The sequence below is a fragment of the Pinus tabuliformis genome, chromosome 1_2, assembly GCF_031772625.1.
Source record: "Pinus tabuliformis cultivar Carrire ecotype Pingquan chromosome 1_2, CPIR1, whole genome shotgun sequence".
NCBI classification, from domain to species: Eukaryota; Viridiplantae; Streptophyta; class Pinopsida; order Pinales; family Pinaceae; genus Pinus; species Pinus tabuliformis.
Window position 1 is genome coordinate 1,309,244,649 of NC_142298.1, and position 19,659 is coordinate 1,309,264,307.

The following is a 19,659-nucleotide window of genomic DNA, read 5'->3' on the forward strand; positions in this document are numbered from 1 at the left end:
TCTCTCCTTCCAAACGTTGTAGTTGCTATGCCCATCCAACCTATCCTCCACCCTCAATCCCAATGACATCCTGCTGTCCTAAAACTGAAAAATAGCACTGTTGTAGTAAAGATAAAACTGTTGTTTGTGAAAAATCAGCTTGCTGGAATTTTCCGAGTGAAAAATCAGCAGGCTGTAATTTTCCACCTTGCTGTCCCAAACTGTACTTCAGCACTCAAACTCTAATACCATGTAAAAAATTCTCATTTCCCACCCCGGTTTTCAGTTTCACCTTATTTCTCCAAAATAGTTAAATGCCCTTTCCCATATCCATACATTCAACAACTGGAAAATAAATTTTGCTGAAAACACAAATTCTGGAAATTTTACAGAATGCTGAAAAATGCAGAAATAAAAATCAGCACATATAAACAGCCATTCAACACATTTAAACACAGTGATTTTTGGTCAAGGTGACCCTGGAAAAACCCCCTACAACTCTTGGGGAAAACCAGTTCGAAAGTTTCTTTTATTTTTGGAAAATGCTTTTTACAGTGAGAGAAATATTCAGCAAAGATCAACAAGCAAACTTTTACAACTTATCTCATTTTCCGTGCCTCACAAGCCACTGGAAAAATTTGCAAACTCAGCCTTACAGTAGAGCCGTACGGATTTCTACCTAGAAATGCATGCCAAGGTACAGCCACTTGCTTTGCTAAAACTCTGCCTTGCTGAAACTCCGACTTGCTGAAACTCTGCCTTGGAATGTGTGCCAAGCTGCTGCCTCCTCCTCACTGTCCAAAAATCTCCCTTGCTCTCTTGCTCTCCTTCTCTCAATCTGCTCAGGAAAGAATTGATGATCTTTTCCTCCTTTTCCTCCTTTAATCTAACCCTAAGTGACTTTTGGGTAATCCCTAAATCCAATGGCTGAAATAGATTGAGATCTAGGGTTGAGATTAAATGCTCATTTAAATCTCACTTTCTATTTTTTAATTCACCCCACTTTAATAAAGACCCACTTAGTCATTTATTTCCAAAGTCACTTTTCCTTTCTAATTTCACATTGACTTTATTAAAGTCACTTTAAAATTAGACTTTAGTAACTTTATCACTTAAAGTCACTTTTAAATTAGATTTGACTTTATAAAAATTATAAAGTCACTTTAGGAGAAAAATTAAATTCTTTTGGACACTTTTCCCTAGGCCAAAGATCAAAGCCTTAGGGAACCACCTATCCTCTGATACCAAATTTCAACAATTCAAGAGGAGTTTAGCATAGAGTTTTCCAACGGCATTGACCCCAGGGTTGCGAGGCAGTGCGCCCAACCCACGTTGGACCACCTACCAATTACGCATAAGATCCAATGTCTCTCCTCACCATCAGGTACAATAATTCATTAGTGAATCTAAGAGAACCAAGCTTGTTAATCAAGGGCACAAATGAGACTTCATAATGGGTGTGGCGTTTCCAGAGTAGCTGCTTCTGGGTAGCCGCTGAAAGATCTGGGCAAAGTTGTCCATCATCGCGTTCCGTTGTCGCTCGAGGGCTTCTTCGAGCAAGATTTTGATGGGATCTCCTGCCCCCTCGTCTTTCTTCTCGTCCGCCATGGGAGGCTGTCGGGATTTGCGAGGCTGGTCTTGCAAAGGTTCAACCAGTTCAAGCCCTAACTCCTTATATCCCGACCTTGTTGGGGACATGCAAAGAAAAACAGAGAAAAAGCAGACCGCTCTGATACCACTGATCCGGATCTTGGGAGGAGGCCCCCAAGATCTAAAAGATTGAAATGGATCTTGGGAGGAGAGACCCCCAAGATCTGAAAACTTGAAATGGATCTTGGGGGAAAGGCCCCAAGATCTAAAAGATTGAAATGGATCTTGGGAGGAGAGACCCCTAAGATCTGAAAACTTGCATTGCTAGAAGAAAAATAAGGAGAATGTCCAATAAACAAAAACCACAAAGAAACTTTTATTTAAAATAGTAATGAAAATAAACCAGCTAGGGCGATGGTAGCTTATCTCTGAGAAGAGATGTGGTGGCTACATGCCTCTGAACTGTAAAGGCTACATTGTGGCGGACAATCTGTCCTTTTACAAAATGTGACTTGTTATTGTGGCGGACAATCTGTCCTTTTACAAAATGTGACTTGTTATTGTGGCGGACAATCTGTCATTTTACAAAATGTGACTTGTTACTTATAGTTTTTTTCAGTTACAATACCACGGGTCAATTCCATGGGTGAATGAATACCATGGGTGGATTTTACAATACCACGGGCAGATGCCATTTACAATACCATGGGTAAATTCCATGGGTGAATGAATACCATGGGTGGATTTTACAATACCACGGGCAGATTCCATTTACAATACCATGGGTAAATTCCATGGGTCGATGAATAATATGGGTGGATGAGTACCATGGGTTGATGTCGTTTTCCATTCGGATCATTGTTATATTTTATATTTACATTATTATTTTCATATGAATTATATTCATAACACTACCTAGGTAGGAGTAGCTAACAAACAACCCTAATAGGTGTTCCCATCCCTTTGAGGGAAAGACATGTCCAAGATACATCCTTCAAGTGATAAGGGCCATGTGGATAATGATGGGTGGATTGGGACACTGCAGTCTCAAGGCCAAATGCCATGGTGTTAAAACTGGCAACTAAGGCCAAACTCCATGTGGGTCACCTCATTATGGCAGCTTATATTTTTCCTAAATTCCTCTTGTCGAGAGGTATAGGATTGATCTAAAGATCATCTGATTCTAACAAGTATTTATGGAGATATGAATTTATTTGTATTTACTTGACAAATTGTCAAGGTCGGCTGGTAGTTAAATGTGTGGCACGCATGCGCAGTGAATCATATAAATACAAAAGAGGTTGATTCATTTTCTCATCGTCTCATCTCACTCATTCTTCTCTCTCTCTCCTTAGCTTTGGGTCAAAGTTCGTACACCTGCAATAATCTTCATAATACTTCAAAGATGTAAACATCCATAGTAGAACAAGTAATTGTATATTGTATAAAAGAATTGATGTGATATGAGATGATTACAATGAGGGTGAGGGCCTGCTTATATACCTTAGGCAGGTGCCCTTTCATAAATGGTTGTCTCTAAGACATGCCTCTTCATTACTAACTAAATAACTATTAGTTAATTAAGTATTATTTATTATTATTATATTTTATATTTACAATATTATTTCTATATGAATTATATTCATAACACTGCCTAAGTAGTAGTAGCTAACAAACAACCCTAATAGGTGTTCCCATCCCTTATAGGGAAAGACATGTCCAAGATACATCCTTCAAGTGATAAGGGCCATGTGGATAATGATGAGGTGGATTGGGACACCGTAGTCTCAAGGCCAAATGCCATGGTGTTAAAATTGGCAACTAGGGCCAAACTCCATGTGGGTCACCTCATTATTGCAGCTTATATTTTTCCTAGATTCCTCTTGTCGAGAGGTGTAGGATTGATCTAAAGATCATCCGATTCCGACAAGTATTTATGGAGATATGAATTTATGTATTTACTTCACAAATTGTCAAGGTCGGCCGGTAGTTAAATGTGTGGCACACATGCCCAATGAATCATATAAATACAAGAGAGGTTGATTCATTATCTCATCATCTCATCTCACTCATTCTTTTCTCTCTCTCCTAAGCTTTGGGTCATACAAGGAGCAGCTCACTCATGGGAAGAAGGAGGACGCATTAGGGCAAGGAGGACACAGAAACAGTTGAAAATCTCTTTGACCAAGCATTGATTCATCAAGGGTGCAGTTTTGGTGTGGCTGCCTCTCCTAGGCAGGCCGCAGATTTTGGCACAAAAATCGAGGCAATCCGTCCTCAAGTTTGACCAACATTGACTGCCCTAGTTTTGGGCAGCATGTTGACTTCAGTCAATAGCAGTTTGACTGTGTTTTTGAGGCTGTTCAAGGGTTGTTTCTTCAAGTTGTTCGAGGGCTAGTTGACCGGAAATTGACCAAGCATATTGGAGGTCAATTTCAACTCGTTTGACCAAGTTTGACTTTGTTGATCTAGGGTTTGCTGCTGCTGATATAAAATTACAGAATTCTGATTTTGTACTATTTCTCTCCGCTGAACTATTGAAGATAAAAGAAGATTTGATCAAAGGGTTTCCCCGCATTGGGGTTTGTCCCTCTAGCTAGCCGCCACATCTTGTGTCTATTGTCTTGGTTTGTTTTCTGTTGATCGTTTAATGTTCTATCTGCACTTTACTTAGTGTATATGTCATTGCTAATCTGTGGCTAATAAGAAGAAAGGAAGTAAACTGCTTTAAGCATAGAACATACCATAATTTAACACATGGGTTCAAGAGTGGTAATGATGAGGGATGTCCACATATTTGGGTGTATAGATGTAAGAGGGAGCAATTGTGGTACAAGAGTTACCCAAGCCTTTGTTTTTCCACCCTTCTTCATTTGTCTTTTGCCTTTTCTTGATTTTTCTTTTATTATATTGCTTGGGGCTCCAGGGGACGAGAGCATGTTGTGTATGATATAAGCAGTGATTACCCCTTTAAGGTGGGGCAATTCATGTTGGAATTTCTAAGTCTAACTGTTAGAAACCCTTCATGTACTTTCTGATTTACTTCTACCTACTTGTTTTGATTAATGAACAAGTTATTTACCATGTAAACACTGAAAATAAATACAAGTACATGCTCAACACATTACAGATCATCAACTGCAGGAGACAAAACAAGCACACAAGTGACACCATTGTTTTTGGACTAATGTCCCCAGAAAAACCCAATGCGGGAAAACCGATGCAGCTATCTAAGGGTTTTAATCTAAGTTGCAGGAAACGCTGGCAGGGGAGGAGTTTCCATACGGAAACGGAAACGAAACGCGGAAACGCGTACGGTATGGCCGGAAACGCGTTTCTGGGCAGTACAACGCCGTTTCCACATGCAACTTGACTTTTTTTTAATTTTTCTTTTTATTAATTTGTCTTCTAATTTTTAATTAGGTTTTTCTAATGCCTTCTAGTTGCTTCTAGATGTTTGTCTAAAGTTATAAAAGTGAACTTTTGCCCTAGTGTTGATATGCAGTTCCTCAGGAAGTTTGAGGCATATGCGTTAAATTCTTAACATTACCATGAAATGACTGAGGATGTTTGAGAGTGGTTTCACCCTCATTGGATTTCATATGGAGAAAGCAGAATTTTAGATCTCACTCAAAATCCAGCAGACTTATCTGTTTTCAGGATTTTAGGATTGGGGGGATTGCAATCTTTCCATTGGATTTTATCATGTACTAGGGTATGGAACTTGTATTTAATCAAGAGAACCAAACCCTCTATGCAGGGGAGACTCCCAATAATCAAGAGCATGTAGGGTACTAGGGTATGAAACTTGTATTTAATCAAGAGCACTAATAAGGTCATTCGACTACGTAGGAGGAGACTCCCAATCAAGCACGAGACAAGAAATTAGAAATTTCTCGTGGCTGATTTTGGATATTTCTATTTTCATTATGTGATCATTCATGAGTGAATGTGATGTAAATTTAGAGACTTATAGTTTATGCATTGACAATTGACAATTTTATCATAATGTAATAAATTAGAATGATCCGAATGGAAAACGACATCAACCCATGGTACTCATCCACCCATATTATTCATCGACCCATGGAATTTACCCATGGTATTGTAAATGGAATCTGCCCGTGGTATTGTAAAATCCACCCATGGTATTCATTCACCCATGGAATTTACCCATGGTATTGTAAATGGCATCTGCCCGTGGTATTGTAAAATCCACCCATGGTATTCATTCACCCATGGAATTGACCCGTGGTATTGTAACTGAAAAAAACTATAAGTAACAAGTCACATTTTGTAAAAGGACAGATTGTCCGCCACAATGTAGCCTTTACAGTTCAGAGGCATGTAGCCACCACATCTCTTCTCAGAGATAAGCTACCATCGCCCTAGCTGGTTTATTTCCATTTCTGGTTGTAAGCATATTTCAGTATTTTCCATTAATGAAATGAAGTATTATTTCCGCTGCATCTTTGTGTATATGGTTATCTCTGTAATTTGTTGCGTTCCTGTTTAAATCCGGATCATAGAATGTATCATATATGCTTTATGATTGCACATATTTCTTAAATGTCCTAATATATATATCTATATATATTCGCGTTTCCCCGTTTCCAAAATTTGGGGGGGTCACATTTCGTACCCGTGCCCGTTTCGGAAACTCGCACCGTTTCCCCATTTCGTGCAACCTTGGTTTTAATTATTAAGCAGTTTCAGAATACAATCTAGTTGCCAAGACCAGCTCACCCAACAGAGAAAAATCTCGGCAGTAGTACCTCTCCTTCGGAGACAGATGCTCCGGCTGAAACCCCGGATAAACACCCCGGCAGCTCCTCAACTTCAATTTGCCCCACGAAAATCCTAGCACCAGCCTCTAGGGACTGCGTCAACCCTTTCTGGCCTAGCGTCTGCCCAGCATCACTCTGGCTTGGCCTGCGTCAGCCTCTGGAGGCACTGCGTCAGCCCTTAGAGCCTCTACGTCACCCACGCTAGCTCTCTGAGGCACTGCACAGCTCTTGGCTGCCTCTGCGTAAGCCCTGCCTGGCTCTGCGTGAACCTCTCGCTAGCTCTACATCAGCAGTTTCAGAATACAATCTAGTTGCCAAGACCAGCTCACCCAACAGAGAAAAATCTCGGCAGTAGTACCTCTCCTTCGAAGACAGATGCTCCGGCTGAAACCCCGGATAAACACCCCGGCAGCTCCTCAACTTCAATTTGCCCCACGAAAATCCTAGCACCAGCCTCTAGGGACTGCGTCAACCCTTTCTGGCCTAGCGTCTGCCCAGCATCACTCTGGCTTGGCCTGCGTCAGCCTCTGGAGGCACTGCGTCAGCCCTTAGAGCCTCTACGTCACCCACGCTAGCTCTCTGAGGCACTGCGCAGCTCTTGGCTGCCTCTGCGTAAGCCCTGCCTGGCTCTGCGTGAACCTCTCGCTAGCTCTACATCCCTCTCTCCCAGCTACTGCGCTGATCCTCCCGGTACTATCTTTGCCTCTCTGCTTCTGTATTCACTACCCCTCAGCTGCAACTCTAGTCACTCTCTCAACTTCCTCAGCAAACCCTGCCCTAGAAAGTTGAAATCTTGATCAACTCGGTGTGTTCTTCAAGTGACCCTCAAGCCTCCTCTTATACTTTTCTCGTTGACAATTCAACAGCCAAGATTAAGTCCCTAATCAACGGCTAAGATTAATTTTGGCTTGATCTATGAATTTTGGACCCTTATAGCACAGTTTTATATTAATTCACATTAATATTTTATTTTCCCTAAGTTTAGACTTAGGGACTCCACTAAAAATATTAATTATTTAAATATCTCCCAAACTATTTAGAATCTTCCCAAACCATTTATGGGTATTGGAGATCTCATGTGCCTTAGCCTTTCCACCAATTTTCGTGGCTAGAGCACATCCGATGCTACCCCAAATCAACAGTTCATCACCCACCAAGGGTTGGGACATCCATGGGTTCATTAATGATGTAGGGGGCACTCATGGGGGCCCTAGGAAACAGCGTGATGACCATAACGATAAGGGGGTAGAGCTCATGTTTGGCTTTTTCCCATGTGCTATTTTTAATGTCCCGGCCATCTTTTTCTTTTTGTGGTATTACTTCTTTTTGTATGTGGCCATGATATGCTTTTAATCTTTCTTTTAGTTGCATTAACCTTCGAGGCAACGTTCCAAACCCGACTGAGACATGTGGACAATGGGAGGGGGAGTACCAGAGCATTATGGACCCAGAGAGGGAACATGATGAAAAAGGGCATGTAATGTGTGGAGAGGAGTGAAAAGTATAAAACAGAAAAACAGGACCGCGCTACCAAAATCGGGGTTTCCCAAGTAGTGCCCATTCTTAAGCTATAAGCGAATAGGGGATATCCCACGAGACTAGGGTTGAGGATTAACCCCCCATTTAAGGTGAGGGAACAAGACTACAGTCAAAACCCTTCCTCCTTCCAAGTCTCCCAATAATCCATACCCAAGTGTGCCCAAAGAAAAACAAGCATAAGCACCTGATTGCACAATGAAAGACCTACCTTTAAGATTATGTTACAAATAAAATATATATAAATAATATAAATATAAAGAATGAGGATAATTGTAATAATGATTAGTTAATTAGTAATTAGTACTGAAGAGGCATGTCTAAATGGGACATAACCTTCCATGAAGAGGCATGTCTAAATGGGACATAACCTTCCATGAAGAGGCATTGCCTAGTATATAAATAGGCCCCTCACTCTAATTTGTAACATCATTCTTATTCATACATTTTAATATATACTCTTGCATCGTAAATGGAGATCTACATATTCCAAATCTTCTGGAGTATTTAACTTGAAGAACGAACTTTGTTCGTTCCATTTGGTATCAAAGCCTTCAATGGGTGAGGGAAAATATGACCGGCTCAAGGAGCGGAGATCATCTAGCACAATATCGGCTACACTGGTAGATGTCAGGGGCTACTAGCTGCCAGTTGAAGACAAATCTACGAGAAAAATGTTCTCCTACGGGGTCACCCACTGGTGGTGGGTAATAGGGCCATAGCCCAAAGTTGGGATTCTACTCTAAACACTACATGGAGATGTGAGATGTCATGATCACCTGACCTCTATTTCATGATCATCTGATTTTTTTTTCATCTATGGTCAGAATATATGCACATTATATATAAAAAGTAGTCTCCCAAACATTTTTATGCACAATTGTTATAAACAGTTTCCCTCTCATATAGCCCTATAAAGATATGCCATTTCGCCATTTTCCAAATATTTCAAGTGTTGTTTTCAAAACCTGTATCCTTCCAAAAGACATACACACAGACATATAACCGTTGTTTCTCCACTTCCTAAAGCTCGGGAAAGCTAATCTTGGTCTTCATTTCCATTGTAAAAGTATTTACCATTTCCCAGTTTCATGCATTTTAGGTGCATGTATGCTATTTCAACTTTCAATTCCAGGAGACAAAGGATTGCTAACAACAATGTGGATAAAATTTTCATAGTCAACAAGAAGCCCTACAGTAGCAGATAGAATACAATACGGTAATATCTAGTTGAAAATTGAAATAGCACACAGAACTAAGGGAATAAAACAATCAGGCATAATTTATGAGTGTAAACAGTCTAAGCTTTGATTCTCTCAAACATCATAAGACAACTTAATATTCATGCAGGGAAAGTTGTTGCTGATATATCATGGGAATTTATGATAGAAATTATTATCATCAAACCAAACAAAAATATCAGAATTTGCAGGCTTCTACATAAATTTAATTTAGAATACATTTTGAAACACCTAAATTTATAGAAATCTTTGCAGTCTTTTCTATGAAGTCGATGGCATAATCCAATTTGAAGTGCCTGGAATTGCAGGTTGAGACTTCTTACCAATTGGTCTAGCTCATGTAAAGCTCTTAATCTCTTTGCCTAAATCTATCTCCACCTTATTTTTTATATTCCATTCTTTCATCCCTCATAATCAAAACAGAGGAGAGGAGGAGTTCAAGTTAGATTAATTTAATATCAAAGCAACAATCAATCAATGTCTACCTTTCATCAGTATAAATTGATGGATGCTGATCATAAAATATGTTTCATGCACATTTCATTCACAACAGGACAACAGAATAACTAGAGAAATCAATGCATGAGTTTACAGCCAGAATCAACTGCTATCTGGTAGCATGGAAGGTAAGAGTGTGTAAAGACCCTCCTGGCATCACAACCAAAGGAAATACTTGATATAAACAACAACAATAACAAAATGTTAAAAGACACTCATATCCAATCCCCAAGGAGCTGACAGCCAAAAAATGAGACACATGTCAATCAAAATGACATTTCAGACCAAATATAAAGTGAAGGATATTGCACCCTTAAAAAAAGTGTTTTGGAACAACAACAAATTTATATACAACACGTTAAAGTGTCTTACAAAGCAAAGTGCCTACATTTTTCGTTGATATTGCTTATCTACACGTCGGGCCATATCCCGCTTTGCCTCCCTATCTTTCTCAACAAGCTGAAGTGCTGTAGCCAACCTTTCTGTTTCTGCTTCTAGATCTGCTTGTGATGAGATAATTCTTTCACGAATTTCCTCCTATTGACATTGCCAAATGCATATCAATGAACTGAAAATATTTAACTGATGACAAAAAACTACACAGATACTCTTACTTGTGAAATTCATGTTAAATTCATTAGGATAACACACAACAATATAATCATTTTCTGCCGTAAAAACACAAACGAATTCCAATTAAGAAAATATAGATGCAAGAGAGTAGACTTTTCTATCAAAATTGAAGCCTTTTGCATACTTATGCTTATATTGACTGAGCTATTGCATGTAAGTTTCGTCACATGAATGAATACTCTGAGCCATCTTTAATTGTCAGAAACATATCATTCTTACTTAAGGATGAGAGGGTGCAAGAGTCTCAGTATGTTAGTGTGTTTGACATATTTAATACATTTTCTAACACTAACAAGGATTAATTGAATCTTGACATAAAAGTCATAAATTTCAATCCATTCTGAGCTCAGATTGCTGTATCCAACATGCCTGGATCATCAAATTATCTAAACTAGCAGGAAACAAAACAATAATAGCAAATCTGGAATGTATTTATCTGCCAACCTAGTCATATAATTTAGCATCCTTTAACAGTTTGTCAAACACACTCTCACAAGGAATAACAAAAATAAGTATCATTTCCCTTTTTAATCACTAATTGTGCACTCCACAATAGTGATGGTATCAAATAAAATCAAAGACATTAAAGAAATTGCAACTTATGTGATACTCAGCAATTTGAATGTTGATTTTTTGTAGCACTGGGAGGTATTCCTGCATGCCAAGAGACTTCCCAAGTCCGCCAAAAGGAATTATAAAGATTGAAATAAAAATTTATTTTTAAAAGGTTCATGTAGGCTTCAAAAAGCCACGTCGGCCACACCAGTGGAAGGAGGTGACCCTTGACTAAAAGGGCACCCATTTGACCAATATAAATACACATCAAAACATTCATTTTCACCGTCTAAGAAACAACAAAGATCTTATCTGAAGCAGTCACTCATGTGGACGGAGAGAGAGAAGACCGAAGCTGACTGAGTTGACCGAAGTTTGATTTCTGTGAAGTTGGACCATGTTTGACTGTTGATCAAATTAACTGCATCTCAGATCTAACCTCAGTATGTTGACTGCAGGCCAAGTTGACCTCAGGACCTTGACCGCAGGTCCAAACCTTTCTGTTGACCAGTATTGACCAATGTTGACCAGCACTGACTTCTCTGTTTTTGATGGTTTGACCGCAGTTACAAACTAGAATTTTTTACCAAGCTTGACTGGTATTTGGGCTTGAGAATTGGCACAGATTTCTAGACAATTTTTGTTGTAAACCTTGCTAAAGAATAAATTATCCTAAGAAGAAAAGTTCGCTAGGTTTTCCCGGGGTAAATCTGTGTCTCTTGTGTTTGGCTGTCTCTTTATAATCTTACTGTTATCAGTGCTCTACTGTTGAGACTTTCTATGTATGATTGCTTAATGATATAAGTGACATAAGATAACTTAGGTGTAAACCATTGGAATTAATTATCAGATTAGGAGATCAGTTTCTATTATAAGAAAATTCAACATTGAATACATGCAAGCATCTCTATTTTATCCAGAATATAATCCATTTGCATCTGTCCTTGACAAACCAGTCATATGCCACCTAGTACCACTCCATACCCAGAGCTACTATGATCGATCAAGAAAAACAAACCTGAACCTTGAGTATTCTCTCACGTTCTAATTCAAATAGAGAACCTTCCACAACCCCTGTCCTAGGCATTAGCTGATCTTCAGCTACCTCTGGATCCAATTGGTCATTTTCAGCTTCCGAATCACTGCAGCAGGAATATATCAGTACTAGCAAGACAATCTTAAAATAGTAAAAGAACAAGTTTCTATCAATAGGGACAAGTTACTTGAAACAAAACAGTTTTCAAGGACATAAACAGACAACCTGAGCGTTGCACACTTACTTTATATAGATATCAAGTTCAATGAACAAACAAAAGCAGTTGATGGAACTAGAATGATACACTAAATGATAAATCAAGGGTTCAGGAATCTGCAGGCCATCTACAAAGCGATTGAGGAAAACAAAAATTTGTTAGGTTATACTTAGACCTGCAATGCTATTAAGGACAATGAATAGAATTGTCCATTCTCTATAGTTTATTTGATGTTGGAAGAATAAATTTACAAGAAGTATTGCTAACCTCACAAATAATTATCTAAAGTTCAGAAAATATTGCTTTTACCACACTGTACTTGCAATTCTAACACTAGGTGATGGCTCATAGGGGGGCTAGAGCTCATTGTTAGTTTTTGTACCATCAGATGTGCTCTAGCCACGAAATTTCGTGAAGAGGCTAGAATACATGTATTCTCCAAAACCCAGAAATCGTTTCTGGAAATTCCACCCATAAGTGCCTTAATTAGATTATTATCCAATTTTTTAATTCTTTCCTAAGTCTGAACATAAGGAATATGGTTAATTAATCAGTATTAATTAAGATGTGGTGAGAATCATCTAGAAATTCACATGGATCGAGAGGAAATTAATTTGGGCCATCGATTATGATTTAATCTTAGTCGTTGGTGCTCCAATAGAAGATTATAAGAAGTCGATGGGTAGATGGAAAAATGTACTAGAGCAGATACTTAGTTGCTCAAGCAGATCTATTTTCTCAATGGCTGAAGTTCAGCAAAAGAAAATAGAGTCCAAGAGTTAGTTGCAGGTGGGAGAGAGAGTGCATCAACAATAGTCTGAGAGTGCAAGACAAATCTGGAAGGGGCAGCACAGAGGAGGGACGCAGTTCATCAGAGCAAAGGATTGACACAGTCACTACGCAGAGGATGACGCAGGCAGGCCAGCGAAAGCGTAGAAGGTCCTCTTCGGGGTCAAAAAAACATTGTCATCATTAAATTTCTCTCAGTGACTCTTCCTCAATTTTGGCTATTTGTATCTTGTAAAAAAATTATCGCTGAAGAATCTGCTGCACCGGTTTTCCCACATTGGGTTTTTCCGAGGACGATTGTCCAAAAATAATTGTGTCATTGTGGTTATATATGTGCTAGTATTTTTCCTTGTGGTTATTTTCCGAAGAATTTTATTTGTGTAGGATACAATGTATGTTTCGATATTTGTCGTAGAAAACTGCAAATAATTTGTTTAATCAATTTAACAAATAGAAGAAATAATATCAGTTGCTGCAGTAAAATTCGAGACAACGAATTTCCACATGGTATCAAAGCAGGTGAAGCAGAAAGAGCTCGGTTGCAGACAGAAGAAGGATTTCGAAAGCACTGCATAGGCAGCAATTCGAAACCCCAGCGAGGTTGCGCAGTCCATTGGCTAGGCGAGCAAATTTTTCGTGGAAAATTAATTCTCTAAATGAGTCAACAGAGAATAAAATTTTCTGGATCGAGATTTGTCATAGGCAAAGGGAGCAACACAGCAATTTCCACGCAAAGCAGGACGCGTATTTTGCAGCTAAAAATTCAGTGTTGGGAAGTAAAAATAGCATAGGAAATTATGAAGTCTCAGAAGCCTCAGAATTATCTCCCAGATTGGAAGATGAGTTTGCATGTTTGTCGAGTTCAGCATCCGCTTGTGTCTTGTAGATTGATAGCAGAGCTTTAGCTCACATGACTAGAGTAAGGGAATATTTCTCGAGCTATCAAGAGGAGCAAATGGACTTCCAGATCACTATGGGCAACAAAACTAAGTGTACTCCAGTAGGGAGAGGCACCATAGATTTTCAGACGGAAGCAAGAACCAGCACTAGCGCCACTAATGTACTGCATGTGCCAGGATTGGGTATGAACCTAATTTCAGTATCCCGGTTGCAGAACAAGGGGTACGATGTATACTTGTGGGAAAAAAAGTATATGTCAAGCATCTCAGTTGGAAGAAGGTGAGACAGATTGGAGCTCAAAGCAACAAGCTATATAGATTGCGGATTGATTCTCCAATGGCACTGACAGGTAGTGATAACAGCAGTGGGAAGGAGTTGAACAAACTATGGCACAGGAGGTTGGGACACTTGCACCATGGAGCACTTAAGATGCTCAGAGAGACTGTAACAGGAGTTCTAGCTCTCAACACCGAGCATGATAACGTATGTCGAGGATGTGTACTTGGGAAGAATGCAAAAGCAGTGTTTCCTAGAAGTGACAGCAGAGCCAATGGCTTGTTGGGATTGATACACTCAGATATTTGTGGTCGTATGACCACTAGAGCTCTTAGCGCTGGCAAGTATTTCATCACCTTTATTGATGACCATTCCAGAAAAACCTGAATCTACTTCTTAAAGACCAACGATGAGGTCTTTGATCAGTTTCGAGAGTTCAAGGCTCTCTTAGAAAACATGATAGGGAAAAAGATCAAGGTACTACGATCAGATAATGCTGGAGAATACACAGATAAAGACTTAACAGATATCTGCGCAGGGGAAGGTATCAAAAGAGAGTGGACAGCTCCCTACAATCCACAGTAGAATGGAGTAGTGGAACGGAAGAACAGAACTATAGTCAGGGCAGTAAAGGCCATGTTGTATGATCAAGATTTGCAACCGGACACCTCATAGAGCATTGGGGAAGAAAATGCCAAAGGGAGTCTTCACTGGGAAGAAACCTGAAGTAAGTCATTTGAGGATATTCGGGAGTGTGGCCTATTGTCACATTCCAGATGAGAAGCGCAATAAGTTGGATCAGACTGCAGAAAAGGGGTATCTCGTAGGATATAGCGAGACCTCAAAGGCATACAGAATCTACATTCCTAGCAACAAGAAGATTGTAGTGAGGCGAGATGTAAAGTTCATGGAAGACAGAGCTTTCAGAAGATCTTGAGAGATGCCTGCAGGAGATCAATCATCAGATGTTCTGTTAGTCCAACAACAGCAGGGACCGCAGGTAGAACAAGCAGGGGGACAGTCACAGGATTCGAGTACAGTGACTCGTACTATAATCTCCTCAAAAATAGGATATCCAGGAAGTTCTCAGCAGTCAGAGCAGCAGGAACAGGTGGAGGAACAGAATGAACCTCCCACCACCAGTGGTAGGACGAGCAAGGAAGTGTGTCAAAGCTTGAAGGACACAGAGGAATTTGTCGGAGCTCCTAGAATTGACAAGAGGCAGCGCAAGCAGCCTGATAGATAGCAGGCCTTAGTGGCTTAGGTTGCAAAACCCTCCATTTTTTAGGAAGCTGCACAACATCAGGTGTGGATGGATTCCATGGTAGAAGAGTACAATTCTATCATGACAAATGATATTTGGGAGGTGGTGCCTAGACCAAAAGATAAATCAGTTGTGGGTTCCAAATGGATCTACAAATCAAGTATGTTGTAGATGCCAGTGTATAGAAGTACAAGGCTAGGTTTGTGGCAAAGGGGTATGCACAAAAAGAAGGGATAAACTGAGAGGAGACCTTCGCCCCAGTCCCTAGATATACCTTTATCAGATCTTTCATATCCCTAGCAGCACATATGGGATGGGAGATTCACAAGATGGATTTCAAGACGACATTCTTGATTGGGTTGATAGAAGAAGAGGTGTATATAGAACAGCCGAAAGGCTTTGAGACTCATGAGAAGAGAACTCATGTATGCATGTTAAAGAAAGCCTTATACGGGCTCAAGCAGGCACCCAGGGCATGGTACAGTTAGATTGACAGTTACTTGCAACAGTTGGGATTCATCAAGAGTGATGCAGATCCCAATCTCTACTATCCGATAGTGGAGAATGAGCCTCTCATTCTGGTTTTATATGTAGATGATTTGTTTTTGACAGGATCATCAGGGCTCATAAAGGACTGCAAAAGGAACCTTCCAGCAGAATTTGAAATGAAGGATATGGGGTTAATGCACTATTTTCTAGGGTTGAAAGTATGGCAGAAGAATGGGGAGATCTTCCTTGGGCAAGGGAGATATGCTACAGAAATTCTGAAGAGATTTAGAATGCAGGATTGCAGACCCATGGCAACACCAATGATTACCAACTGGAAAAGATAGATGCATCAGGGTACAAGAAAGTCGACCCCACCTTGTACAGACAGCTAATTGGGTCACTCATGTATTTGGTCAACACCAGGCCAGACATTTGCTTCGTTGTCAATACCCTTAGTCAGTTCATGGTGGAACCGAAAAGGGTACATTGGGCAACAGCTAGGCACATTCTCAGATATGTGCGTGGAACAATCTGACTCAAGTCGAAGTATACTCGAGGAGATGACGTCAGATTGAGCGCATTCACAAATGCAGATTGGGCAAGTAGTTCAGTCGAAAGGAAAAGTAAATCCGGGTACTGCTTCAACATTGGATTAGGGATCATCTCTTGGTGCCGCAGGAAGCAGAATTCTGTAGCACTGAGCTCAGTAGAGGCAAAATATATGGTGACCAGCACATCTACAAGTGAAGCCATATGGCTTAGGAAACTGCTAGTGAGCTTGTTCAAGAAGAAAATGGGTGCGACAAGTGTTTACTGTGATAAACATAGTTGTATAAAACTCTCTGAGAATCCAATATTTCATGACAGGTCGAAGCAGATTGATATCAGATGTCATTGCATCAGAAATTGTGTTCAATGTGGGGTAATCTAGCTATAGTATGTCCCCACAAGAAATCAGGTAGCTGACATACTCACAAAAACTCTAGGGAGAGCTAAGTTCCTCCAATTCAGAGAACAGATGGGTATGGTGGAGAACCCATTTCAGTAGCAGAAACTGATGGATTCTCAGCAGCAGTAATTGAGAGGGAGTTGTAGTGCAAATGCAGTAGTTGGTAGCAATTCAGCAGGGCTACCGGCAACTCAGATGCAGCGCATATCAAAGTTGCACAGTAGTTGGTGGGCAGCAGTAGCCAGACATCAACAGCGTGACAGGAGATAGTGCAAAGGCAAGGCGTTGCTTTAGTGGGTTGCAGCGCTAAAACACATTCCTCGCTAAGAGGGAGCAATAGTTTTTGTAGCATCAGATGTGCTCTAGCCACGAAATTTGGTGGAGAGACTAGAATACATGTATTCTCCAAAACCCAGAAATCGTTTCTGGAAATTCCACCCAGAAGTGTCTTAATTAGATTATTAACCAATTTTTTAATTATTTCATAAGTCTAAACTTAGGGAATATGGTTAATTAATCAATATTAATTAAGATGTGGTGAGAATCATCTAGAAACTCACACGGATCGACAGGGAATTAATCTGGGCCATCAATTATGATTTAATCTTGGTCGTTGGTGCTCCAACAGAAGATTATAAGAAGAAGTCAATGGGTATATGGAAAAATGTACCAGAGCAGATACCCAATTGCTCAAGCAGATCAATTTTCTCAGTGGCTGAAGTTCGGCAAGAGAAAATCGAGTCTAAGAGTGAGTTGCAAGTGGGAGAGAGAGGGCATCAACAATAGTCTGAGAGTGCAGGACAAATCTGGAAGGGGCAGCACAGAGGATGGACGCAGTTCATCAGCGCAAAGGAGTGATGCAGTCACTACGCATAGGATGACGCAGTAAGGTGAGCAAAAGGGCAGAAGGTCCTCTTCGCGGTCAGAAAAACGCTATCATCATTACATTTCTCTCAATGACTTCCTCAATTTTGGCTATCCGTATCTTGTACAGAAATTATTGCTAAAGATTAATAAAAGAAACCCTCATCTACTGCATCGGTTTTCCCACATTGAGTTTTTTCGGGGACGATTGTCCAAAAATAATTGTGTCATTGTGGTTACATATGTGCTAGTATTTTTCCTCGCAATTATTTTCTGCAGAATTTTATTTGTGTAGGCTACAGTGTATATGTTTCGATATTTGTCATAGAAGACTACAAATAATTTGTTTAATCAATTTAACAGATAGAAGAAATAATATCAGTTGTTAGAGTAAAATTCGAGACAACGAATTTCCAAACTCATGCTAGACCTTTGCCCACACAATAATGAAATAACCCAACCCTCTTTGGCATTTTATATTTTTTTTTCGTTATGGCCTGTTAGGATATTCCGACACATAGGAAATAGTTAAGTATAACTTGGTCTAGTATAGAGTTAGGTAAAGTGTGTTTCTTTACTATGTACATTTTGTAACTTACAATGCGACGGTCACGATATGTAGTGATCCGACGGTTCATTCTCTCCTCGGTATTACCAACACTTGATCCGTGGCTTAACACCCGATTGGTCCATGATCTCTATTTAAGGAGCATGGAGGGTCATTTGTAGGTTAACTGTTCATGAGAGAAGCTTATGTAAAATTTCATTCTTTTATTAATAAATTGCCTGAAGTGGCCGCATTGGCTCAGGCCGTGGACTGTTTCCCTCTTTGAGGGTTTTAACCACGTCAAAAGTACTGGTGTATTGATCTGTGATCTGTTTGTGAGCAGTGTCCTTTGGTGTTCTGTCTGAGGAACTTACCCTGCAATTCCTACATGGCCTTCCTATGCTTTTATCTTTCTTTTAGCTACATCAGCCCTCCAGGGCTAGGTTTTCCAAGCCCAAAGTCAAGGATGAGGATGAAAAGGTGCTAATCTCAATGACCACTAGCCTAAAGAATGGAGATGAATGATGGGAAAGATGGAAAATGGCAAGTATGGAATATCTCAAACACACTACATCAATTAGAGCCTCCCTAATAGTGCCCTTCCTAAAACCCTAAGTCCTCAGAGGAGGTCCTTGTTACCCGCCAAAATGGGTAATCCCATAGGAGAAAAAATTTTATCCTACCTTGGATAGCCAGCCAGCAACCCTACACATTGCTCAATGATGATGATATGCCACATTCCTCTACCATCTGCACTAGCCATGCACCTCTCACTATCCAACAGTCCTATGGAATGGAGGTGTGCTAACACTCAACAGGTACTTTACGCCGTAGTATTAAAAACTGGTCAAGTTGAACCAGATATCGACCAAACCAGTTAGTTAGTTGCATGTGCTATCAAACTGAGGCAAGAAATCTGATTCACCGGCCTATCATCTTGGAGTTGGTTTAGAGTTGTTTAGTGCAGTTGGTATCTTTGGCATGATTTTTTTTTTAAATTTCCATATTTATTAGTGTTCCTGTTTCTAGTTTTTTCCCCTATTTCAAGTAAAAAACAACCCCCGCTTGTAGGCTAAATATGTTTCTCCTTTTGTTTTGAAATATCATAGGTTTTGCATTTTTCTATTTCATTTGCAAAGCTTTTTCTTTTCAAATCTAAATTTTCACCATTCACCATGACCCCAAAAGCCAAAGATGTTGCATGGGTTCACTATGGTGTTGTTGACAGCAAATTGTTGTACAAATATTGCAAACACCCAAAGGGAAGATGGGGTATTTATAGGTTGAAACAACACTTGGCTGATGTAAGAGGCCAAGTAATCCCCTCTGATGCACCAAATAAAGTGATAAGGCCTATTAGGGCATAATACCTTGAAATGTTTGAGAAGTTTTAGGAGGGAAAGGCTAGGGAAAAGGCTATATAAGCAGAAATTGCAAGGAAGAAGGAACTTGCAAAATCTATGGCTAGGAGAGAAGCAAGCAGTTTATTGATTTTGACTTTGAAGACTC

The 19,659-nt window shown here is 39.9% G+C and overlaps 1 protein-coding gene across 5 annotated transcripts in view; it reads right to left on the reverse strand.

The window, feature by feature from the left end:
• The window catches only part of LOC149211019 (mRNA export factor GLE1-like), a 532,145-nt gene that overhangs the window by 436,748 nt on the left and 75,738 nt on the right, over nt 1-19,659 (reverse strand). For all 5 annotated transcript variants that reach the window (XM_089396862.1, XM_089396865.1, XM_089396864.1 and 2 more), the window contains 2 exons: nt 11,838-11,961; nt 10,020-10,168 (listed from right to left, as the gene is read on the reverse strand). In XM_089396862.1, the coding sequence (XP_089252988.1) occupies nt 10,020-10,168; nt 11,838-11,961 (273 nt within the window). The remainder of the gene's footprint in view (nt 1-10,019; nt 10,169-11,837; nt 11,962-19,659) is intronic.